Consider the following 26106-nt stretch of genomic DNA (forward strand, 5'->3'; position numbering starts at 1 on the left):
CTTCAGTTTTGGCCTTTTTGTGAAGTAAACAATATGCTCGATTCTGCTCCGTGACGTACTGATCGCAGAGGTGTCACTCAACAGCATATGTTCACAGCTGACACAAGATACACATTCCTCTTATTTCTTGTGTATTTTCGGTAGCTGAAGTTCTGTGCTAGTCAAACTCAGAATTATTTATAATGAAAGCCAAATTCTTCTCTTGTTTGTACTGAAGTAATCCTACAGTAACTCAATTTCAAGAGTAAAACTGAGTTTTGAATAAATCTGAGCTAAAATATTCCAGGAGTTGCACTAACAAACTGTAAAAAGTCTTCTTTGCTTCGTGGGCTAAGCTACACTCTTAGAAGGCGGCAGCATTTAACTGTTCACTAAGTATAGTATTCTTGCTAAGAAACAGTGGTCCTGCCTATTTTACTCCTCTTTCTGTTCAGCAAATATGACTATCAATACTTGAGCTATAGAACAAATCGATGTCGGCAGTGAAATCCCCACCTGCCAAGCCTGACATAAGAATACAAGTACTTTTAACCTCTGTTAATCCAGATCTTAGTTCAGTGCCAGCCAAGGCAATCAGTCATGTTACAAAAGCAGGAAAACATCCTGGCTGCAAAGTGCCTCGAACGTTACATTCACAAAATAAGCTTTTTCAGCGCAAGGAAAATGATGCAATCCCTATGGTCAGTGCATATTATAATCTCCTTCTAATAAAAAAAAGGCTTGAAGTCTATCAACAGAGACTATCAGAAGTTTGACTTTAATTTAAAGACTCACACATTTAACTGAAAAGGTTATTACTTAATTAACTGCCTTCTGGCTAAGTGAAGTCATCACACTTACACCCTTACTCCCTGATCCAGCTGACATGAGCACACACCAGCCCAGTTAAGCCACATGTTTCTCTGATTATAAATCCAAAGGCATCAGATATCTAGCTGAAAAATAAGGAGAACTCTGGCAGCATTATTACTGCCAAGGTATTAAAGCAAAAAGAGTTGTCTGTGGCCGAGAAAAGGCTATGGAACTTTTCTGCAATAAAGTGAATTTAACCTGAAAGATACTCAAGTCAATTTACCACCTGTGTAAACCGGTAATCTCCAAAAATACCAGCACTGTCATCTGGTTTACCTTAGACAAACAAATGTTCTGCTTCTTTTTAAATCAGACTATGAAATAAGCCTTCTTGATAGAGTTACAGAGTTCTAATGAAAGTTTGAAATAGCTGGGGGGACTGCTTAGTGAGCCACTGTAGGAAGCAATGCTGTATTGCTGTGGAATGCTTTAACACTACAGTGATACTGACAGGAGCAGGGGAGTCTAAGGCAAACAGCTTCCCTCTAGAGAAAGCTTTTCACTTTGTGTTATCTTCATCCTTAATAATCATTCAGACTCACTTTATACATTAGACGTTTTCTCCCAAAATAATGCTTATTTTAATCACTACAGCAGAATAGGCCGTGCCACTTGCAGGCAGGTAGGAAGCTGTTCAGGCACTGTAGAGTCGGACATCAGCAAGCAGCTTAGAATATGGTGTTGCTATAAGATAAGATAAGAACCGTGCATGATCTTTAGATACCCTAAGATGAGGAGTGATATGGTGAATCACGTGTCTAGCATTTTTTCCTCTAGTTCTCCTGAGCACAGTATTTCCCTAAGTGGGAAATGTTAGTAAAAGCAGAAAGTACTTTTAAAAAATACTTTTAGAAAAAAGATATTCTCCTTTACATCCTTCAGTTTTTAGCAAGTATTTTCATTACACAGAAGTGGTGACTATGTTTTCTTTATGGTTATTGTTAGAAATGTGTATAAGTCTTACAAGATCACGTGTTGAGCAACAATCACAAATAAATTAACATACTCAGCGTGAGATGACAGAAAACAACTTTTCTGTTCCTTTTTGCTCCTGGGTTCAGCTTAGCAATACATCTCCAGAGAATTCTGTTTTGGTCTTTACCACATTGCTTATTGCTGCATTAGCATTAATCCCTTCCCAGGTCTTACAACTTGAATTATGTCAGAGTAATAATGAATCAAATCAAAACACAGAGTGACAGTGTTTACCTTATGCGAACATGGTATGAGACTGAAATGAGACTTGCTAAAATGCACATGCATAAAACTCTCTTCATTTAGACACATAATGGCCTCCCATTTAGTAGTCTTAAGAAAATGTATGCATGCATTATGAATGAATTTCAGTTCAGCACAAAGTGATACAACGTTGGACCTGTTAAAAGTTCCAAAAAGTTTTTTCTCGTGCTGTAGGAATACATTTTACATCATTATTTAAGCCTTAATGGATTTTTTTCCACTTAAGTCTTACCATTTCTCATCACACTTGGCTTTCTGATCTTTGCACAACCATAACAGAACTTGACAATTCCCAATTACCTGCAGTTCTTCTCCCCACTTGCTGTATGTTCACTGATGTGCTTAGCAATGCTCATTCTTCCTAAGCAATTTTACTTAAATTCTTCCTATTTTTCCTCTCTTTCCTCCCTGCACAAAGTAAGTTTGCAAAACTAAATCATTTATAAGCATCTTCTCTGTCAAATTTCAGTGCTTGTTATATAAAAACTTATTTGCATCATTATGGTTGCTAAGATGAGTGTTAAATTGAGCCAAGTAGAACTGAGATCCCAGAACTTCTTAACAGCCACAGTGAGGCTGGTAAGAATTTGATCATCTTGCAGACTACTGATAAAACCTCTCATTTAGGTTATTGTCTCATTTTTTTTCCCCTTCCTCCTATTAAAAAAAAGACCTATGAATGGGCAGAAGATAATAAAATAAAATAAGTAATAAAAATTGGACTGTACTTCAGCTAAAAATCCTCCAAATAATTATCACAATCACAGTGTTTTTGATATTAAATACTTCTAATCATTTTTCACACCCGGAATAGATTCTATGTGTTGTTAAACGCAGGCACAGGGCCAAAACAAGAAAAGTATTTTACTAAGAATTACAATAAAATATTTATTTTAATTTAATCAGAAAAATAAGCAACCTGATTGGTAATCAAAACATTAAGCCTTATAAAAGCTCTGTAAGACTTACTTTATCCCACACTTTTTTGTTTACGTCAATAAGAATAACAATCCCAGGGTGTTAAGTAAGAAATCTGTAGGCTGATCAAATAAACCCAGTGCTATTGTATCTTAAAAAGGCCACCAGACTTGTAGAGAAAATACTCCTAAGTAGTTTGAAAACCATGTTATGCTACACTTGCATTTAATAAGGTAACGATTTACATTTATGCAGCACCTATTATTCCAAAGCAATTTACCACTCATAGCCTGAGATTATCACTTCATCTCCAGAGAAACTTGGCAACTATGAAGTGTTACTCTATACAATAAAGCAAGAATTCTGGCAGGTAGCAATAAATATAAGGTTTCAGTTGAATAAGTATGACTTATATTTATCCCTACAATGAAATCAAGTAGAATATTATTTTTCTGAAGTTGTATTGTCTTTTTATATGTAGTGTCCACTGGCAAAACCAGAAATAGTTTCCTTAGAAAGCAGAAAAATATTTGCAACATACTTTGCAACAAACCTTCCCAGCAATACTGGTGGTCCAACAAGGACTCTGGAAGCGCCATCTACTGTGTGCTTCAAACTTCTTCCTGCGCTGCTTCCTGTGCACATGTTTGGCTGAAGAGCACTCAGGAATGGTTCCAGTTTGGGAGCTACATTTAGAAATACCTCTAGCTTTCACATGAATGGATGAAGATATTTCAATACAGGATTGAAGAGAAAAATAAATAGAAATCTCAGTCATTCAAAATGCCATGATTTCCACAGGAAAAACTGTTATTATCTTAAAACAAATGTATGTTGTATACTTTCATTTTCTGTTAATTTTACCTCTGGAATACATATTTCCATGCTTTACTCTGCATCTACAAAGATGAGAGAGTGCTCCTTTGGAAAGAAAGAAAGAAAAGTAGAAAACAAAAACAAAGAAAAACAAAACCCTGAAGGCTAGAAGTTATGTGACTCAATGTACTATGGGCTCAGGGGAAAAATACTGGCTATCCTGCTGTAAGGTTAAGCACAGATGATGTTGGTTTTCCAGGACATAGTAGCTTGGCATGAGAGTAGCTCTAACTGAATATCATCTATTCTATGTGTGGAAAAGAAAAAAGGTCACATTAGCCAAATGAGGACATAAAATTTAAAACTGATGGAAAAATATACACCTTCTTGCCCAATGAGCCCATGGAACCACCTGTCATAAGATAACAGAATGAAAACAACACCAAAAAAAAAAAATAATAAAAATCAGGAGTTTAAAACTTCAATTACATTCAATCATTCCATTCTCAGTATGCAAGACAATGTCCTTCAGAGAAATCAGGGTATAACATCAGGGAATAACCATGCCAGCATTCAGCTCAGTTGCCTAATGCAACTCTATGTCAAGTTCTGTAACCCTGGTAGGCAGTGTTTGGAATTAGCAGTCTCCTCTGGAGGCAAGAAGAGAACAGATGAAGGGCTTACAGAAAGGTACACAAAAAATCCATCCCAGCTCCAAGCTCACAATCTGGTATTTCCCCCAGGCCTGCAGCGTGCTGTAATTCAGGTAACCTTCTATCAGAGCGGGAAAGAAGGAAATGGCTGCAGCGAGGGGCTGATCTCTGAGGCGCATTGCAGCAGTCAGCTCAATCACTGGGATGATCGATTGCATTTAATAGGAGATACTACAACCCTATGAGAAGCACCCTTATTGCTGTTTGCCTGTTCTTAATTAACAGAAAGAATAAATAAAACATTGATTGTGGTCAGATGTAAAAATCAGAAGGACTCCAAGCAGCAATGTGAACACCCTGTCGGAATACATCATTAACATGTACATCCACCTGGATCTCAGAGCGAATCCTTCATGCAGCCTGACAAGGCCATTTTGAATTGATCACATCCAGTTCTTTTCAGACAATCACGCACAAACACTTGGCATAACAATGTTAATAAGCAATGACAGAAGGAATCTGTGTCTATCCAAACAGACTGCATCTGAGCAGTTACATGAGAAAAGCCTTCAATTCCTTCCCCTGCTCTCTGGACCAAATTCTTTACTTATTTTTTTACAGGTGATTAAAATAAATAAAAAATGGATCACTTACTGGTCATTTACCACAGTTCTTTCCATAGCAGTGCAGCATAAGAAGAAGCATAAAAAAGGTATAGTGGAGTCATGTTTTTCTCAGCAACTGCACCCATATTCCCTCTGATGCCACATATTACTAAAGAATTTGGAAGAACTCTAATCTGTACGGCATTCTAGAGCATCAGCCCAGCCTGAAAGCGTCTCTCATGGCTTTCATTTCATTTCATTTCATTTCATTTCATTTCATTTTTCCTACTGTCAACTTCTAATCCCAGCCCAGCTTCTTAAAAGAGTCTGTATTCCACTGCATGGAACAGGTTGAGATACGTATGCATATATTTATTATTATTACTAAAGAATTTAAACACAGCAAAAGTTTGGGAGTATTCAGAGCAATGACTACTCCACATTCCACTTCACTGTCTATACAAATAATAATAATAATAATAATAATAATAATAATAATAATAATAATAATAATAATCAGTAAAAACCTTAGGAAAATATCCCTTACTAAACTAAGGGAAACCAAAGCATTTAATAAAAGAAACATCCATGTCTTGTGACAGAACATCACAACAGCCCAGTGAAAATGCAAAAAGGGCCATCAGCTGTTCCAAGAGCCATATTCAGAGAACAGAAGGATGTCCTGAAAGAAAAGAAGTGGTTCACTCCAGCTCAAGTTTGCAGAGCAGCGTTATCCTGGTGCTCCTGTCCTCACTTTTGTCCCTTGACATGAACACCAGCACACACAGCAGACATTTCTGTCTGTGCACACAGTGTTCTGCAGAGCTGTGTGGCATCCTGCTGACCTCAAACATTTTGCACTAGGGGTGCAGGCAAAGGCAGGCTGAACAATTCATTCTCTTTGTTGGGCAGAGAAAAACAAACGGGCCCCATCAAACTGACCTTCCCCCATCACCATCCCTCCACATCCTCACTGCACCAACGTGCCTGTGGTACAGTGTCGCCACACAAGCTCAGCTGTAGCGGCTGCACCTGTGAATGTGAGAGATGCCCAGCCTGCAGCAGATGAAAAGCCAGGCTCTTACTGGCAGCCATACACTGTGGGGGCTGCAGATGTGGTCATTTCCATTTTTATGTTTAGCTTTTCCACTGTGAACCTTCCCAGGATCCCTGGACTAGCAAACAGAACAGCAGTAACTTGCACACAGGCACCTTCAGAGAAAGCTGAGCTGAAACCACAACTGATTCTAGCAAATGTACTTTCTTGGCTTCCTGCTTGAAATTAAAGGTCTCCAAAAAAAGGCTGCTTGTAGTAATATCACTTACTGGGTTTAATCAGATAACCACTACTGCTTTAACAAGTGAATAAGCGTGGTCTATTGTGTGCACTTCTTCAACTTCAACATGACTGGTTCATTTTCCTTTGCGTATTACACCACCAAGTGGCCTAATGCTCTTCACATTTTCTTCTATTTATCACATTTCCTTTAGAGATACCAGTGCAGAAAACAAAATAAAATCAAAAAGCTGAATCACTACGTACAATAAATGAACTAACCAGAGCATAACCTGAGAGATCCAGCTAGATGCTGGGAAAACATTTTTCTCCTATTATACAAGCACAAATTTAATATAAATGTGAATTTGATTATCAATTTTCCCTCTTAGCATCAACTTAAAACCTACTAGGAAGAGGATCATCTGCACCTTGTCTGGGTAATACTCTGCCAGTGACACCCTGCTCGCTAAGTAAATGACCTGCTCCAGCTGCCCAGGCAGTTCCAACTAGTTTGCTATTCAGACTTCTCCCTCTTTTTGCTCCAAATCCTTTGAAATCCATGTGAGCAGGGAGAGGTGTGGATGAGGGCTACATTTTCCACTCACCTCCACTCATGAAGGAAGCTAGATGGATCTAGCTGAATCCTGTTTAATTTTCCCAACCAATGCAGCAATGCCAGCCAACAACCGAGGTCATAAATGCTTAAATTTCATGCAATTTCATGCACATCTAGCAAAAATTTTGCTATCTAAGTTCCAAGTTATGCAACAAGTTTTTCCTCCAGGTGCATAAAATCACTTTAAAAGAGGTGTATTAAAAGAGGTCCCCAGAGGACTTGGATAATGTCATGGGCAGGATATTTACAAGACACAGACTTTTGCGAATATACACATGTGTACACATGATCAGCACAGGGCTCTGTGGAAAATAAGGTAATCTTCCCTAATTACAAATGAAGGCCAACCTGATTATAATGAGGTGCATTTCAGTACATTTCAGAATAGAAACTGAACAAATGGTTTTGCCATACAACACTTAAAAGAAAAAATAACTCAGAAAGCCAGCCAGTCTTCTTGTGGGAACAGAGGATGTAGCAACTGCTTTTCTTTTTTTCCCATTATATAAAACACGTCCTTTAAACATTTACTAGCCTTGTAGTTTCTACATGTGGCCACGTCCCAAGCAAAAGCCCTCTGCCTCTCACTAAATGATGCTTGAGAGCCCTCGCCGCACGTGTAATAAGAGCATCAGAGGATCCAGATGTGGATTAGAAAAACAACTGTGTCGTTTACAGCTGAGTTTCCAACTGCTGGGCTGGGATCAAGCGGCAGAACTGCGGTTTGCTCCATGGCAGAACCCACCCACACAGCACTCGGAGCTGAGCAGGAAAGCACACAGCGCTCACACCTCATGGTGCTCCCCTTACTCAGATCTATACATAGATGTACCCTACGTTCCTAATTATCATCTGATTCTTATGTTCTTTAGCTATAGAATATCACAAGTGTTTCAGCAAATCTGGGCAGTACTTACAGCGTTATTGGGTGGGATTAAAGCTACGGCTTCTCCTGCACTCAGCTCCACGGGGCGACATTTCACGAGGCCTCACAGAGCTGGGCCGGGCAAAAGCAGCAGCCAGGGCAGCGCCGTCGAAACAGTATCGACCTCTTGGCTTTAAGAGTGCTCCAAGGAGGCGCTCATTAGTATCTAAATGAAGTTATCTGTAACTTACGATGGACAACGCCAATGCGTTCGCCGTGAACGTGCAGCTGAGTTCTGAGGCGCTGCCGGCTCTGCTCACGGCGCGAGGCGTAACGGGGCGGTTTGCAGGAGCTGCGGGGCTGGATCCGCCGCCTGCAACAAGGCGATATCCCGTGTGTGAGCACGGCGGGGCGTGCAAAGCGGGCTGTGAGGAACGGGGCACACACGGGACAGTGAGGGGCAGAACACCAGGAAGGAGCTCACTGCAGGCTGAGACAGCTCTGCATAAGCAGCACTGCTGTGCATAAGGCTGAACGGGTTGAGCAGCTCGGAACAAACCCCGTCCGACCTCCCGCTCTCCATTGCAGTGCTCGGCCCCGACGACCGCTCGCCGCCTCCCACCCGACGGCAGCCGCCCGCTACTGCGCCTGCTCCGTGATGTGCAGGAGCTCCGCCGAGCCGCCAGGGGGCGCTGCAGGGCACGGCTCCCCCCGAGGCCGCTCTGTGCCGTGTGCGCGCGGCGCCGCTGCTCGGCGGGGCCGGTATCCGCCCCAACAGCGCGGATTGTAGGGCCGCCATGGGGAAGAAACACAAGAAACACAAGTCGGACAAACACCCCTACGAGGGTGGGTGGGGAACGGGGGGTTACAGCGGGCATCGAGCCTCGGGCCTGCCGGCAAGGCCCAGCCAAGCGAAGAGGGAAGCAGGGGATGGGCAGAGAGACGCGGCCGGGCCTGGACACCTACGGGCGGGTGGGGAGGGGGGTCACAGCCGGGGGGAGCCGGGGATACGGGCTGTAGGGGTGAGGGCGGAGGGGAATGATGTATGGGGGAGGTAAGATCTGTCTGTGCTGCTCGTACACCTCATTGATGTGCTGTCTGTTGTTACAGAGTACGTGGAGAAGCCGCTGAAGCTGGTGCTGAAAGTTGGAGGGAACGAAGTTGCCGAACTGTCCACTGGAAGCGCGGGGCTCGATAGCAGCCTGTATGAGGATAAATCCGAGCATGAAAAGCATAAAGATAGAAAGAGGAAAAAGAGGAAGAAGGGAGAGAAACAAGTTCCGGGAGAAGAGAAGGAGAAAAGAAAGAGAAAAGTTAAGGTATGTGTTCATGCAATTGCATATTTGTGAAAAGGAGCAACAACCTCATAGAAAAATACCTTCAACTTTGCCCCTGTTACCAGACAGCGAGCAGATACACCTGGAACTTGTATCCTTAACCATAGAATGGCTTTGGTTGGAAGGGACCTTAAAGATCAATTAGTTCCAACCCCTCACCAACCTCTGAGTCATCACTCTTTTCCTAACATCTCACCTCAATCTCCCCTCTTTTGGTTTAAAGCCATTCCCCCTTGTCCTGTCACTATCGGACTGTGTAAAAAAAACAGTTCCCTTCCTGCTTGTTGGTTCCCTTCAAGTATTGGAAGGCCACAATAAAGTCTCCCTGGAACCTTCTTTAAGCTAAACAAGCCCAGCTCCCTCGGCCTTTCTTCATAGGAGATGTGCTCCAACCCCTTGATTACCTTCCTATGCTGGAATGCATTCAGACTCTGTGTACTGGCTTTGCCAATTCCTTTGTTTCAGGTATTCCAGATAAAGGTGTGTAAAGTCATCTCAAATAGTGGCTAGTATAAACATACAGAAAGTTAAAAACGGAAATAAATGATGTCCAAATAAGTCGATTTATATAAAATAGAATTAAGACATCACTGGTTCTTAATTCAGAAGAAAATACAATTCCTTTGGGGGATTTTTTTTACCCAATCAGCATTTATAACGCATTTATTTATAGCACATGGTTACACTCTCATTTTAAACTTCCTATCTCTCTCTTTTACTAATTTTCATATAAAATTCAGAATCATCCCATAGGTATCACTAGAGACAGTTCTCTGTGCAGAGGATCCCTGTCATGCTGTAAAGGCTGTCATGTGGTGTTTAAAAAATAAACGTTCAATGATAGATTGCATTGTATGGCTGAATTATCGTATTGACCAGTAGATGGAGACAGTACATTAGAAACCCTGCATTTTTTTTTTAAGCCTTGTAAACACGGTGTGCTTTTTTGTGGTTTGTTTTGTTTTCATTATGCAAGGGTGTTTTGAAAAATCTGGAGAGTTCCATGCAGTCATAACGCTGGTTTTGCAGCTCCTCTGAGGCTTTGTAACAATTTTTTCTCCTAGGAGGATAAGAGGAAACGCGACCGAGAACACCCAGACAGTGAGGGAGAGCAGGAACTGAAATGTCAGACCCCCATCAGATTGGAATTGTCGCCAGAGAAACCATTGACGAGTACTTTATCAAAACAGGAAGGTAGAAAAAAAATATTCAGTGAATTCTAATTCTCTTCTACTGATTTGCTTTTTATTTTTGCTGGTGAAACAAGTGTGCTGACATATTTTGTCATCCCCATGTTCCTCTCCAGCTCCTACAAGTATTGAAACTGTTACTGTATCCTTCTTTTGTAAAAGTTGTATCTACTGCCCCTGTGTAGAACATTGAGAACCGTGAGAGAAGTATGTCCACCTATCCTGTTTTTTACCACTGTATTTGTTTATGCAGAGTTCTCAAGTAAGATCAGTTTTGTTTGGTTGATTACTAACATCTTGGAAATTCAGTATCACTTGCAGTCAGTTCCGTTTCACATCCTTCCTATCCACAATTCTTTTTGGTCTAGAGGTGGAGCAGACACCGCTTCAGGAAGCTCTGAATCAACTCATGAGACAGCTACAGAGGTAAGTATGCATGCTACAGGCTCTCAGAGGTGCAAAATGAATATAACATACATTTAGGGACAAGGCCTATAAAAAGTTTAGTTCAAATATTATTGGATAAAACATATATTACTGAAAAATTAGGTATAGTTCCTATATAAGAACTTCTTTTCCCCCCCATGAGGTTGGAATAAAGTTAAAAAACTACAATTTCATTTATTTACCTTGAGTTCTCCAATTTTTTATATAAAAAGGAAGTATATGCTTCATAAGTGTAAGTTATGTCCTATTAACTAAATGCATTTTGAGTAAAATAATCAGATCTGCAAAAGCTGCAGTTCCTTCAGGTAAGCTCTGGTTCAGGGTATTCCTCCTTAAGGAATTAATGTATGTCTTAAAGTGGTTGAAAGACCTTTACGCTGTCTTACCAGATTAAGCTCAAAACGTTGTTTGGGAGGTATCTGTTATCAGGTTTGGGAAACTGACAGCATACTATCTAAATGTGCGTACAGGCAACTTTGCAGCTAGGAGTGCTGCATAACTAAGGCCTGAAACATCAGTGCTTTCACCAGTATGTAGTAACAGCAAGGAATTCAGCAAAATTGGCATGGGGGGCCAGTCTGAAATTACAGAGTTCAGGGAAAAGGGAAGAAAAAAAATAATAAAAAAAAAACAAACAGCAGTTCTGGAAGAGAAATTCCTACCAATTAATCTGTCCAGCTTTATCCCAAGGAGGGAACACCAGGGAGCGTTTAATTTTAAAGCTGTTCAAAATTGTGTAACCTGAAAACAAACATAACTCTGAATACACGCTCTATTGTAGCCTTTATTCTCTTCCTGTAATTTCAGAGTGAGCAAGCTAGTTAATGCATGACAAGTATACGTTCTCATCACATCAGTTCCCTTTGTTTTACATTGACCTAGTTTTAATTTAAATAAATTGTGAAGAGAAAAACCTCAAAAGCATGTTAATTGTATTTTACTTTTTAATCTTGGGAATAAAGATAGTTATCAGAATGTAGAACTAACTTCTAAAATGTGTTTGTAGCACTTTTCTGGTATCTGGGTTTGCTTTCCAGTCTTCAAAAGTGAAAGACTGTGCTGACAAAAGCCATTCCTGGCTTCGTATTTTTGATTCTTTTTCAACTTGGCCTGTTCCTTTCTACTTAACTCTAAGCTCAATATGTTCTTTGTTATAAAGTTGAAACATAAAAATGTCCTTTCATATCTTAACAGAAAGGATCCAAGTTCTTTCTTTTCATTTCCTGTGACTGATTTTATTGCCCCTGGCTACTCCATGATCATTAAAAATCCAATGGATTTTAGTACTATGAAAGAGAAGATCAAAAACAATGGGTACCAATCCATAGAAGAATTAAAGGTAATTCTATGAATTTCATTTTGACTACAGAGATGGATTATGTGCAATTTACTTCAGCTCTATGATTTTAGAATAATATGAAGTTGCCAAAAAAGAACCAGTGCTTGTGCCTGAGGAAGTATTTCTTACTGACTTGATTGCGAGCAGCTAAGTTGTGGAAGGGAAGAGAAAGCTTACTTCTGGTTTGTGAATATGCACTTCAAGACAGCATAGATGTCTTTGTTTCTTATGCAGGATTATATAAACTTGTCCATCAGTGCGTCAGTTTAGGTCTTCAGAATGAAAATGTTAGTACTGTAGCAGAACTGCCTCCCAGAAAAACAAGGAGTTGGGTTAATTTATCGTCTTTGCCTGTCGGTTACTTCACCATTGGCATCCCGTCACCTCAGTTCTAGCTGCTCAGCTTATCTAGGGATGTAGAACCACAAGTAGGAAAGGCCAGATTAGCTCAGTCCTGTTCATGGCAGGCAGTTGTGTCTGGTGGATTGAAGGCCCCTAAAGTATTGTGCGTGCGATGGTGTGTGTGGGGGGTGGGTCTGGGTCATAGTTTCAAGTACTATTTTGTAGAACAATGGAAGAAGATGCTGAAATGTTCTCTTACACATATTTTTTAAAATTCAGTAAAGGGACATAGGCAAGGATAACTGGCCTATTATTAGATAGCATGGGTTCATTACTATTTTGTCAAAACATAAGAGAAGTGAAGCTGTTTTAACACTGTAAGCAAAAAAGAAAGCAGGGAAAAACTTACATTGCTTCACTGTTGCTCTTTCAGTGCCTGATGATTTGTCAGGGAGGTGGTAATTTTATCTAACAGGGCATGCATAAAAACTTAAAAAATTAAGAAGAAAGCTGAACATTTAGGAGTATTTTCAGGGTGTTTACTGCATGCTGGTTTTGAGACTTGGGTCTGATTCACATGCTTACTTCCATTTACATTTTAAAATCCTTTTAATTGAAACTTTTCTTTGAAATTCTTTTTTGCTAAAGCTTTGGGTACACCATTTGCAACGAGGATTTTAATACGGCATATTATAAAACTTTAACTTTCATTCCAAAATTTTTTGCACAGGACAACTTCAAATTGATGTGTACTAACGCAATGACATACAACAAACCAGACACCATTTACTACAAAGCTGCAAAAAAACTGCTGCACTCAGGGATGAAGATACTGAGCCAGGTAATAAGGGATTACAAAACAAAATATTAAAAAGAAGAAAAGCTCCTTGCTTTCACAGAGTTTAGGGGTTGGAAGGGACTTCTAAGGATCATTGAGTTTAAGCCCCTGCTAAAGCAGGCTGCACAGCTGGGGCATCCAAATGGGTCTTGAATATTTCCACAGGAGATATTACCAGATGACTTATTTGCATTTAATATTTGAGTTTTCTGAATTGTCTTTATACTTGCAAGCATAAGAAAGAACTAAAGTTAAACTCTTCTTTATGGTTAAGAAAAAAATAATGTAAGCAGGAAACAGAAGGATTCTAATGTTTTTTAGGAGAGGATTCAGAGCCTGAAACAAAGTATAGAATTCATGGCTGATCTGCAGAAGACGAGGAAACAGAAGGACAAGGTGGAACTGCAGCTAAGTGGAGAGGATGAAGGTGGTTCTGGGAAAGACAAAGGAGAACCCGTGGATGGTGATGTCAAAGCTTTCAAAACACCTAACAAGGAACACAAAAAGTGAAGTATTGTCTCATTAATGTTTAGAGGATGGACCCCTTTAATGCCACTGAAATAAGATGACTACTGGGGACTTGGAGGTGTGGCTTTCTTTGGTGTTGGGTATACTATAACAGTCCTTCATATCTCAAGGGAATAACATTTATGTAAAGTCAAAATACCAATATAAGTATATTTGGAATATATATATATTTTATATGATATTGTCATTTTTCATGGGGATAGCCTTTTACTTCTCAACAACTCCAGTTATTTTGTGTTCTAGTGTCTGTTTCATGTAAATTGTACTGTAATTCTTATCATTCTTAGTTCGTTTTGTCAGAGTAATGATGTAAATCTGGACATGCCAAACTTTGCAAAAAGAAATTATCCAGTGCCCTGTTCATAATACTCAGCCATTTGTGTCTGTTAAAGCTATCAACTAAGGTATATTGGTTTTATTCATAGGAAGGACAAAGATCTAATTGAAGACAAATTAAGAATCAATAGCCTGGAAAGGGAACAAGAACAGATTGATCGCATTGTTAGAGAATCCGGAGGAAAGTTAACAAGACGACTTGCAAACAGCCAGGTAAATCCCTTTTTCCTGAACTGGGCTTAGGTAGCATCACTGAAACTCAAGGAATGCTCTTAGTACAGTTTGTATCATCTTACACGTGACTGATAACGTCAATGTAAAGGCAGGAAGAGAATCAGTTGAATGCATGCTGAACATCATCAGCAGAGCAAGTTCAGCTGACATTGTCAGAATTCTTTGATAAAGTAATAGAGGAGAGTGAATGCTAGGAATTTCAAGGAAAAAAAAACCTCCTAAATCTGAAGCAACCACATATCTAAGCACAGGAGAAGGAATCCAGTTTGGTGAAACAGCCTGCTTCTACTAAATATGACTTATCCATTTCAATTCCTACCGGTAAACGTATAGAAATAGCTAATGAAGTTGTCTTAAGAACTTGAATTTCATCTAGTGGCATAAATTATAATTTTATTTCAGTGTGAATTTGAAAGAAGAAAGCCAGATGGTACAACAACTCTGGGCCTTCTTAATCCAGTTGATCTTACTGCAGGAGGTAAGTTAGCACAGTTCAGATAACAAACCATTTCCACCAAAGCACTCTGCTACTTTTTTTTCCCCCCACTGGTTTAGATGGGCAAATACCTGTGGTTCTTAATACCCTGATAATCTGAATCTAAAAAGCTGCAGCTGGTTTGAGGCAATTGGGGCTGCACTGAGGAGCAGCTGGAGGGAACCATCAGTGGCCAATCCTTTTCCATTTTGCATGAGTTGTTTGTGGGAGATGCAAGAGAGCTTTTGCCATGAGAGAAGGAACTACCAGCCTTATGTTAGGGTACATTTAATTCCTGGTCTCTCCACAAGTCAGAATCAAGTTCTCAGTGCAGTCTGTTGACCCAGAGGGTCAGACTCCCCAGAACTGGGAACTATTCGAGTTCCACATGACTTTGTTTCATCATTGCCATCTGTGTAGTGCCACCAGCTGGAACACAGGTGCTTGATTATCTAACTGCCACCTTACTGCAGAATTGAGCTGAATGTCTACAGTACACAGAAACCATGCTGAAAACTTCTCAATTCCTCTTACTTATGCAGTAGGAGACCTCAGCAAGACAGTACAGCTTTTGTTACAGGAGGCAGGAAGGAAAAAAACTAATCCTTAACCAGTGTTACCACTTAAACCAGTGTGTTATCCTGGGTTTGAATTCATATTTAGAACTACGTGCGGTCTTTAATATGAAGCAATTGAAGAACAATGCACTGAGTCGTAGCCAGAAATTTCAGACTAAACAGGATGCAAGTAATTTAATAAGTTTGGACATCTTTTTATGTCACTTAATGGTGCCTTATTAGTCTTGTATTTTGATTGTATGCTATTGTAGAACCAGGTTACTGCCCTGTAAAGCTTGGTATGACAGCAGGAAGACTTCAGTCAGGAGTTAATACATTACAAGGGTTCAAAGAAGATAAAAGAAACAAGGTTACTCCAGGCAAGTGCTGATTGATTTCTTCTTGTTATATATAAACAAAATATGTTGATCTCATTACTAGTACTCAGTTTAGAACTATTTTCATTATAAAGTACATCTTTGCATGTATTTATGGCACAACTAAGCAGCACATCACAAAATCGAGCTTAATTTACACACACAAAGGAGGAAGCGTATTCAATAGAAGATTGATCTACACTAATAGAAACAGCACCAGGGAGATGCAGGGGTTTCTGCTGGCTTTGAAGGAGCGCAGTGGGGAGCCTGAGAACCAGCACCAGACTGAATTTTCGTATTGATTTTAGACACACAATATCATTAATAGAACAGCTATAAATAAATATGTATTTGAAATAGGCATTATTAAAAAAATGGCAGGGTAAAAAGATGGTATTTTATGAAAACTTGTTTTCTCTTTAAGAAACGTGTACTTATAGCTTCTTCTGGGGGATTACTTGACAACTTCTTCTCATTTTTATTTAATATGTTCATACCAAAGGTACTAATTAGTATTATTGTTATTCATTAGTGACATACTTGAACTATGGACCCTACAGTTCATATGCTCCAACATATGATTCTACATTTGCCAACATCAGCAAAGAAGATTCTGACTTAATCTATTCAACCTATGGGGAGGACTCTAATCAGGGATCGTTCAGGTAATTCTGCAGCTGGAGCATGCATTACAGCAGTCATGTATGGAAACAGCATGCAAATTGCTGCAGCATGGGCTGTGTCTGTGCTGCTGAATGATGTCAGTGTGTCACGTGTCTTACAGCTACCGCTTTTTTGTTTTAATGTTTTGTTTTTCCCTTATTTAGTAAAGGAAGTTGCATGTAGTGTGAAATGAGGCAGGAATAGGGGATTTGGATGTTGCTGATACATAAGAACATACAGTGTAACAATTATATATATAACTTGGGACTCCTGTTCAGAAACAGAAACGTATGGATTGGATTTTTTTGATGTTAAAGAACTTCACTCCTGCCTTAGTAAAAGCAGTTTTTCTTAATGACCACACTTCTGTGCTTGCAGTAGTAGATCTGAGTGCAGAGACAGTATGCACTAGTTTCATTGTTAAATACCACTGCTAGATTTTTATGTTATTTGCTACAACAACAAAAAATCCCGTTGTTTCCTTCACCATTAGGATGTCAAAGTCCCTCCATTATGAGGACTCAGAAATAGAATACGCAGATATGCATTTGCATGAAATATGGGAGTACTTAAGTACAGTACAAATGTTAAGTGTCATAAAATCCTAGAATACCAAGGTTGGAAAAGACCCATGCAATCACCCACAGTCCATCCACCCATCACTAATGGTTCTCACTAAACCACATCTCTCAACACTGTTTCTGTGCATAATGCTATAATGTGATGCACAGCAATGACAGCAAAGTCCTAGACTGCAGCAAGTGAGGACTTGCTTAAATACAACAGTCATGGGCAAAGAAATAAAAAAAAAATAATCTACTCACCCTTAGAAGGCCTCCAAAAAGTAGTTACCACTGTAACACTAACACTGTAACAGTAACACTGTTTAAACTAAAAAGTAGGTTTGCCACTGCAAACCCTTAAATGAGGTCTAGGAAGGGGTGCATCCTGGCTCCACCCCTTCCAGTCACTCAGGTACACTGCATGCACCTGAGCTCCCCTGGTTGGCCCTGCCTTCCCACCATGTGCTCCATCACTGTTTCAGGCCATGACTTAGCACTCCTACTATGCTTTATATGTTTGCTTTCAATTTCACACAGCTGCCTGAGGATGCAGATTTTTGTTTTTCAGTTCTTGAATCTGAATGTGTTCCTGGGCTACAATGGCTCTAGGCAATACAAAAAAAAGCAAGCCAGTTAAATTAAATTCTTTGCTCCTTTTTGTGTTTTCCGTGCTGTAGGCATTGGTTAGCCTTTGCCTAACAATTTTTTTTCTCTTGAATGTTTGATACAGAAATAGTTGTCTTAACTATCTTTTGATCTTCTAGTATTCATGAATTTTTGATGAAATCGCAAGATTATCCTTTCTTAATGGCTGATAGCTTGCTTGATGTTCTAACTAAAGGAGGACATTCAAGATCTCTCCGAGAACTAGAAATGGTAAGGATGAACTTGAGTTTTCTAGTCATTATTCCTGGTGCACAAGCTGTACAGCTAGGAAAAGATGACACTGATCCTAGTAAAGGGGCTCCCTTTTTAACAGTGAAATTTGAAAGTGAAGATACCTGTCTCCAGAGAATAGGTTTTTCTGGAAATATATTATGCTAGTTTGTTAATTGGAGAAATGTGAAAATGAAATATTGTAGATAGAGCCAGAGCCTCATAGCCACTTATCCATCTGTTCTCCTACTTGTGCCTATTACAGTTAGTAAGAAAACAGCTTAGAGCTCAGCTTAGAGACAAGGTGATCACTGTTGTTTGTTTGTTTCCACGAGAAGTTCAGCACACTGCTAGCAACACTGCTTATTTTAAGAGAATATTAACTAATTTTTTCCCATTAGTTAGTGCAGCGCTTTTAAACTCAAATATGTGCTATGAAAAAATAGTAAACGACTTGTGAGACTTCAGTATCCACATGTGCCAAACAGGACTGGAATCAGAGGGACTGATGTGTATCTCCAAAAAGTAGTTACTCCTGCTTGCTGCTGTAGCTTACTCTGAATTGAATGGAAGCTACTGTAATAAAAAGTAATAGGTGTTTAATAACGATTTGTATATAAGCTAAACGAATTCTGGAAATAGCTCACAGAGATCAGACCCCCAGCTTCCAGTTCAGACCTTTGCTTTGCATTACAAGTTTATCTCTTCTGTTGTACCCAGCAGTGCCATTGACTTATAGGGGTGATATCACTGGGGAAAAACATGTGGATGTTTGCAAAGAGTAGTGAAACGTGTGCTCTAATAGCATATCTTGATAAATATTGATATCTGAAGAAAGCTGTTTAAAAACAGCTGCTTTGTAACTTGGTTTTACAGAGAGAGCTTGAATCGTTTACCTCAGATTCAAACCGCCGCATTTTAAGGTTCACTTTGACTTTAAGGAAAAGATTAGTTTTAATTCCTGCTTTAAAAATCCTTTCTGTATTCAGCCCCTGGAGGAAGATGAAGGGCACCATGAAAGAAGTGACGCATTAAAAGAGGTAAGGGTAAAATTTTTATAGCTGTAAGCCGCTTTAAGAAACATCCATCTAACACCTCAGTTATCCAACAGCCCAAACCCCTGCAGCTTACAAAGCAACAGTGAAACTTTAAATGTAAATATGCAGTACCTCACTTCTGACAACTGCCTGCTATTGTGCAGCCATTTAGAGCACAAGAATATCACAAAAGTCAAAAGTCAGTCTTACACAAATTTGACTGTGTCAAGAAAACCAGAAAAAAAAATGTGTATGTATTTGTGATTGCTTGTTTATCAGTTCAGTTTTAGGTGAGCTCACATTTATAGTCTTGTTATATTTTTTTTTCCAGTGGGATGTTGGTTTGTTTACCACATCATTTGTGCACGGCCCCACTGCTTTTGGCAGATGCCAATTCCTTCCTATCTATGTATGAAACATAGTAATAGGCTGAGTAGCTAGAGAGCAGTAGATGTTTCATAGGGTATCAGTACTACTTTTTTTTCCCCCTCTTTGGAGCTGACTAATTTTAATTAACATAGCATTCTGGTTTTCCCAAAACAACTTTGTTGTTTCAAGGTTGATCTAAGTATTATCTATCTGAATTATTACTTACTCTTTTTAGATTATGGAAATTGATATCACTGCAAGGTTGGATTCTGCTAATGACAGACTTACAGCCCTAAAAGCTGTTACAAACTTTGGCATGCCTATGGAAGAGTTTGATTCTGAGGGTAAGTTAGTACGGTACTTGCAATTTTGATATGCATCTTTAACTTCGAATGAAAGGTAGTTAATGTTCTCAAACTCTCTGCACAGTCAGCCTTAGTGTATTTGATATCAGAACATAAGTAAAGGTACCCTCCTTACTTAGCCAGGACTTTTCTTTGATAAACAGAGGCTGAAATCTTCCAGAGGAAACTTGATGAAACAACAAAGCTTCTGAGAGAACTTCAGGATGCTCAAAATGAACGATTAAGTACAAAGCCACCCCCTAATATGATCTGTCTTCTGGGTCCGTCTTACAGAGAGATGCACTTGGGTAAATATATTTCTTCTGCTCATTCTTGCATAACTGATGAAATACCAACTTAGAGTAAAGCAGAGGTGTAACGGAGTGGAATCTGTGTGCTGTTCAATGTCATATGTGAATTTATTTTTCATTTTTTTGTATGGAGATCCAGATGGAGCTTTTAAACAATAACTGCAAGTAATTGAGCTATCCTAAAATTGTAATTTTCTCAATGCCGCAGGGCAGATGATAGCCAAGCATCTCTAACTCTACCATTTTTCCCATGTCTCTGAACAGATGTTGCTTACATTTCACCAGGTTGTTATTGTAAGGTCAGTTTTATTCCAGGTTTGGTCTATTTTATTATGGCAATTAACAGCAATCATTTATTTAATTATCTGAGCAAGGTTCCTTGTCCCACTGGTCAGTTATGGTAATGGAAGCCCTCCATATTAGGACTATGCACAGAGCATGTCTGTTTTGCAAGTAGAACTAAATTGTGCACTATCAACTGCAGTTTACGTGATCTGAAGTAGCCAGCTCACTGAGGAAAGCTAAAATGCTACCAGTGTTGGTCCAGTTGCATTTGAGTAATTAAACTCTGCTTACAAGATGAAAGACTCATGTCAGCAATTGTGTGTGTGTGTTTATATATGCAGCTTGTAAGTACATCCATTTATCTTTTTTTAGCGGAGAGAGTAACCAACAATCTGAAGGAACTGGCACAACAAGTGACTCCAGGTGATATTGTTAGTACATATGGAATCCGGAAAGCAATGGGAATTTCAATTCCTTTACCTGATACAGAAGACAATGGGGTAGACTTGACAGATGGTGAGTATCTAAAACCTGTGTAGCATCTGTACAACTAAAACAAAACCATGTCTGCAAATCATTAGAATGGCTTCTGGTACAACTTACGGGACTGTCAGCTTCCAGTTATTCTCCGCTTCTAAAAATTGTGTTTAATGGAAAATTCCTGTGCTTGGTCTCAGTCCAGAATTAATCTTTAGGATATATGGAACTTTGGTTCAACTACTCAAAATAGTTGTTTTATCATTCATCTTAAAGCACTGCCAAATTTTAAAGCTTGGCTCCATTAAATTCCAGTTTTTCCATTTAGAGTGAAGTTGCAAGAGAAGAGTTAAAAGTTACTCACTTGCTGAAATGAGGACATCTTGCTCCCTTTTTTGCAAGGCTTTTAGCTGTGCTCTCCTTTTGCTTACTTTGGTCAGCTGTATGCTTTTCTAGTTGACAGCATCAACTCATTTATCTAGCAAGAACTAATTACTGATTTTGCTGGATTAGGAATTTGGCCAGTGGAAAACACGAGTGCCAGAATCAGGTCTCCCCCTTGTGGCAGTGGCTTTAATAGGTCATGTAAACTATGAAAGCACACCTAGAACTTCTACTCAATTTATAAGGCAAGTAAGAATTCAGTTTCAAGATAATTCATGCAACAAAATTTACTCAAGTTGTTGCTTGTAAAAGGTTTTAGTTAATAAGTTATTTAATAACATCCAGATTGATTCAATGAAACTAAGAAATCTCAATTAAACAATTACTGAGCAATTTAGTTTTCATAGCATTGTACTACTGCAAGAGAGGCCATGTAGCAGATGCAACTGAGAAAAGTCTCATGGACTAAAGGAACACACTGCTAACTTGGGGCTGTACACAAATAGTGAGCGTCTGAGTACTGTGTTGTCTGTGCACTTCTGACATTGAAAAGTGACTAACACGCTGACTGACCTGGTGTCTGTTGTGAACTTTCAGATTTTCAAGAACCTAAAAAGACTGTCACCATCACTGAAAACGAATGTGGTCCAGTTACAGTCTGAAGCGTCAGTTAAGTTTACAGGTGTTTGTTTGATTCTGTTTAAGAACCAGATAAACGTCCTTCAGGTGCATTCACTGGGCATGTGTATATTGTGTGTTAAAGAAACTACTTTTGTTTATTAAATTTTGGAACTGATGATTTTTGAAATTGAGTTGTTTGTATTAGAATTTCTTCTGCTTCATAAAGCCTACATATGGTGCAAAGACTGAACTCAATTTCCAAATGTGACACGTACGTGGTTTAGCTGAATCTGACCAAGGCAAAAATAACTCTGAATATTGTCTGAATATGAAAGTTTCCCTTTTCAAAGTAACTCTGCAACAGGCAGTGTTGGGTATTTTTAATCATTGTTACCTACAGCATTTACTCACGTTAAGATTCCAGAATTACTTTAGACTTTACAGTAATGATACGCAGTAGTTCATCTCCATCTGATTAACAATTTATAACATGTGAAGTGGCATGAAACCAAAATGAAGAGCTAACTTAAAGGTAAAGCAGAATAACAAATTCCCCTCAATCTGCAGCCTTACGTCCAAAGTAATCTTTGTAATTCCTTTCCTCTTCTTCCTCCATTATGACAAGGAGCAGCAGAGGTGCTTGTCTGCTTGTTGGGGTTTTTTTGTGTGCTTCCATAATTCTTAAAATTCATTCCTAAAAAGGTTGAATTGTCACCCTGAACACTTCCCCTGTAATTTCAATTGTCACAGAATGTTTTTAGTTTATTAACAAACAGTCACTGGGGTTTTCTTCCCCAGCAGTGGCTAATTGTAGCTGATTACCATGACATTCTCAAGGGAGTGAGTTTCTCCATTAATATTTATATTTAAACTTATTTTGCTACAAGAGAAGACAAGATGTAAAGCAACAGTTCCAGCCAAATCATCGTTGGCTCAGTTTTTAGCATCTAATTTCCCATCACTTACCTCACTTACTTTTAATATAGTGAAAGTATGAGGCCACAGATGGCAGAAAACAGGACTGAAGTTATATTTCAGCTGTTGAATGCAAGTATCTCAGTATGTAATTTTCACTTGTATAAATTCTCATAAATATATGTATCAAATTCACTTTGCTGCTAAAAAAAAAATAAATTACTAACTCTACAGGAGGTATAAGAAATAACAGCTCCTGTTCATGGCTATCACAGAATCACAGGGTTTAGAAGCAATCTCAGAAGATCATCAAATCCAACCCCCTGTTAAAGCAGGTTCCCTACACAGGTCGCACAGGGAGGCAACCAGCCAGGTCCTGAGTATCTGCAGAGAAGGAGACTCTATCACCTGTCTGGGCAGCCTGTTCCAATGCTCCATCACCCTTACCGTAAAGAAGTTCTTCCATATCTCTTTATGGAACTTCCTATCTTCAAGTTTTAGGTCACTGCTCCTTGTCCTATCACTACACACCACTGAGAAGAACCTGGACTCATCCATTTGCCTCCCTTCAAAATAACTGCAAAAACAAACAAGTTTCAGGAAGTTGTTTATTTAATAATAAAAACAAAAGTTTGTTCTTTAAAATAGATTGTTAATTCTAAACATTATTAGCTCTTCAGATTAGATACAGTGTCATTTTCATAGTTCAATAATGCTGTAAAGATTTTCTAACAAGATTACTTTCTCAGTGGTCAGTTCACAGTTCTCTTGAGATTAACGAACAGTTGTCTCTTAAACTGAACTTTTTCTGTAGTCAAATAGTTTTCCCAGCATAGCACACAATTTCTATAGTATTTCTAACAAGAACTTAGTCATCTTCAGCAATGAACCCCTTTTTCTTTACATAATTCTGTGACCCCAACTAAAATTCAGTGAGCAGTACACAATGTCCTTTAAAAACAACAACAAAAAAGTTACTCATTCCAGTTCAAAAGCAACAGCTTTCTATACCACTTCTGTAAAAGAGGTTAAGGTATGCCTAAGCAAGTCATTAGCCTGACAGGCAATACAATGTAAACAGAAGCATTTCCAAATGCTGTTAGTGACAGCCAGTTTTTTTCCATAGATAACTTAAATCTAAATTCTACTAGTTCTGTGAACGTTAGAGCCAGCTCTAGCTATAGGCACGATGCACTTTTCAAAACATATTGGCAAGGCAAATAGCCACTTCACCTAACTACTACATGACATGAAAGACTGCTGAGTCTTTCATACATGCATGGTCCTTATAAAACAATAAATAAATACCTCAAAACAAATGCTTGTTGAGCATCTGGTATTACAAACACACATCATACAAGAGTAGCAAAAGCTCTTTGAGAGTTTATTCTATTACAACACTGACCTGATACTGAGAAGACACCAAGTATGAAGCTTCCATCCTCAGCAGAGCCCATACATGAGCCAGACAACCTCAAACTACGGTTTTCTAACCTGCTAATTTCTAAAGGAGAATTACTACAAGCACAGCTTTGACCTACCAAATTGACAAAGGCTGTAAGTATGATTTTTTAAATCCACAGTAGGACAATATTTAGATTTGTTTCTGTCTTGAAACAGTCACTTCATTTCCTAAGGAAATTACACAGTAATTAGAAAGTGGCAGTAATGTATATGACTGCTTGTTACAATCTTTTCCAGTATAATTTAGTACTAACCCCCAAAATTAGTAGATGCTGCTTTGTTTGTAAATGAGTAAGGCTTAACAAAGCAGATGTTGCATTTATTAATCACTGTGCTGTTAGTCATACTCCATGGGGTACAAAGGGATGAGGAAAGAACACATCCTTAGTGTATGCGTTCATGTGTTTAGCCACAAGATCTCATCATTAGAAAAAATGGTCATCTCCACCAAGAGAAAATAGATTGATTGTAAGTAGATAAAGGCTAATTTAGATTTTTGCTTAAACTATTAACACCTTAAAAACTTTACAGACCGACTTACAGCAAGCCAACTTCTGTGATCACCTCACCAATGTGCTAAGCCTACTTTTTGGCACTGAGGCTCTGCTCAAACATTTCCCTTATGAATATGTTTTTCCACATGTCCTTTTGTAATCTTCAAAACCAAATTGTTTCATAAACTGCAGTGCCTTTAAAAGGAATATAAACCAGCAAGAAGCCAACCGTATCAAAGAAACAAAATAGAAAAAAAAACCTGAAAACTCACCTCAGCTGCAGCTCTGTTTATACAGTATCTGCCGCTGTTTCTAATACTATTTTATTAGATCTGTTCTTCAGTTTCCAAATAATTCAAACCAGATTATTTTCTTCTACTAAAACATTCAAGAATGCAGTCAGAATGCAGAGTTCCGGCTGGATGTCAGTGCTAGAAGCTGGTACCAGAGTCTGTCTGACCAGCATTCAGCACAAACTGCACTAGGTAGAATTTTTTGTAATTTCAAACCAGATTTTTAAAGACCATTGTCCTATATGGCTGTACATATAGCACATGCATGCGCTAAATACAGAGGCACATAAACACAAAGGGCAACATATCTAATGTAAACACCCTGAACTAGATGAAAGATTTTTGGACAGCTGCTGGTTAGGAAAACTCTTGCATAATACACGATACTGCAGTGGAGGAGGAGAAGATAATGAAGAAGCCATCCAAATCTGTGCAATTACTTTTGTATCCGCCTCAAAGGCTCTCAGCTCGAAGTTTACTTGTGTTTCTCTTCCATTATTCCGCCATCTTCTGCCATGAAGTTTGTTACGCATTAATAGCAGGGCATGCAGTGCCTGGAGTGTCATCTCAATATGTCTGTGACAAATGCAATACTGTGTGCAAGTGTGACAAAAAATGAAGCAGTGGAACATTTTAACGTGGTAAGGAGTTCAACAGTGCATCCACGTAGTTTGTTACAGGAGCTGTTAGACTCTCACAGTGCAAGTAAAGAAAGGACCTAACAGAGAATGCTTCACAACCATTCCAGGTAAATCCTGAAATCACGTCAAGGAAAAGGTAGCCTTGTTCAGAGTGGTGGTTTGACAGGAACTTGTCAGAGCTTCTTTTGAAGATAAAAAAATTAAAACACCAAAACTGCACACATTCTCCCATCTTTTGATGCAGAAGAAATATGAATACTATGTATGTATTTTTAGAATAATCTCCTTCACATAAGGAGGGAAGTTCTTAAGTCTTCACAGAAGGGAGGCAGTTCAAAGTCTACTTGCATTAACTTTGTCTTAGCCTCAGTTCAGTCCAATACCTTGGAATTTGGCTGTCTCGGTGCAAACAAAGTAAGTCCTCAGTTCTCCCTTTCCTTTGACGTTAATGAGGCCCCTACATTCACATGAATATCCCAGGTCCTGTAGTATTCTACTCGTTTCTTCTGTGACCTTTGTGTGAAAA

General features: G+C 39.0%; 2 protein-coding genes across 9 annotated transcripts in view; one reads left to right on the forward strand and one right to left on the reverse strand.

The window, feature by feature from the left end:
• The first annotated feature begins 8591 nt into the window (after nt 1-8591).
• On the forward strand, nt 8592-21960 carry BRD7 (bromodomain containing 7). Of its 3 annotated transcripts, none has more exons than XR_014947491.1 (17): nt 8592-8689; nt 8954-9162; nt 10245-10374; nt 10739-10796; nt 12012-12156; nt 13229-13339; nt 13658-13842; nt 14290-14413; nt 14837-14912; nt 15739-15846; nt 16376-16508; nt 17834-17945; nt 18822-18985; nt 19587-19695; nt 19860-20003; nt 20664-20807; nt 21750-21960. XR_014947491.1 is itself a non-coding variant. In XM_015873511.3 (17 exons), exons 1-17 carry the CDS (start codon nt 8641-8643, stop codon nt 21812-21814), a joined length of 1953 nt encoding a protein of 650 aa, XP_015728997.2. In that variant the 5' UTR covers nt 8592-8640; the 3' UTR covers nt 21815-21960. The 3 variants fall into 3 exon arrangements, 2 of the variants coding, with proteins under 2 accessions (XP_015728997.2, XP_015728998.2); XM_015873511.3 differs by having other exon boundaries at nt 18935-18985; XM_015873512.3 differs by lacking the exon at nt 15739-15846 and having other exon boundaries at nt 18935-18985.
• A 1322-nt stretch (nt 21961-23282) lies between these two features.
• The window catches only part of ADCY7 (adenylate cyclase 7), a 55481-nt gene continuing 52657 nt past the window's right edge, over nt 23283-26106 (reverse strand). For all 6 annotated transcript variants that reach the window (XM_085551024.1, XM_015873494.3, XM_085551026.1 and 3 more), the window contains one exon: nt 23283-26093. In XM_085551024.1, the coding sequence (XP_085407150.1) occupies nt 25947-26093 (147 nt within the window). In that variant the 3' untranslated portion in view covers nt 23283-25946. The remainder of the gene's footprint in view (nt 26094-26106) is intronic.

The sequence above is a fragment of the Coturnix japonica genome, chromosome 6 (assembly GCF_054131305.1).
Source record: "Coturnix japonica strain WE chromosome 6, WE-NBRP24, whole genome shotgun sequence".
NCBI classification, from domain to species: Eukaryota; Metazoa; Chordata; class Aves; order Galliformes; family Phasianidae; genus Coturnix; species Coturnix japonica.

Bases quoted from the DNA above. Each gene is read 5' to 3' on its own strand.
- BRD7 (XM_015873511.3), top strand. From the start codon at position 8,641: ATGGGGAAGAAACACAAGAAACACAAGTCGGACAAACACCCCTACGAG. The intron at 16,509-17,833 runs GTAATTCTGCAG...TTGATCTTCTAG, and splicing joins TCTAATCAGGGATCGTTCAG to TATTCATGAATTTTTGATGA. The intron at 20,004-20,663 runs GTAAATATATTT...ATCTTTTTTTAG, and splicing joins TTACAGAGAGATGCACTTGG to CGGAGAGAGTAACCAACAAT.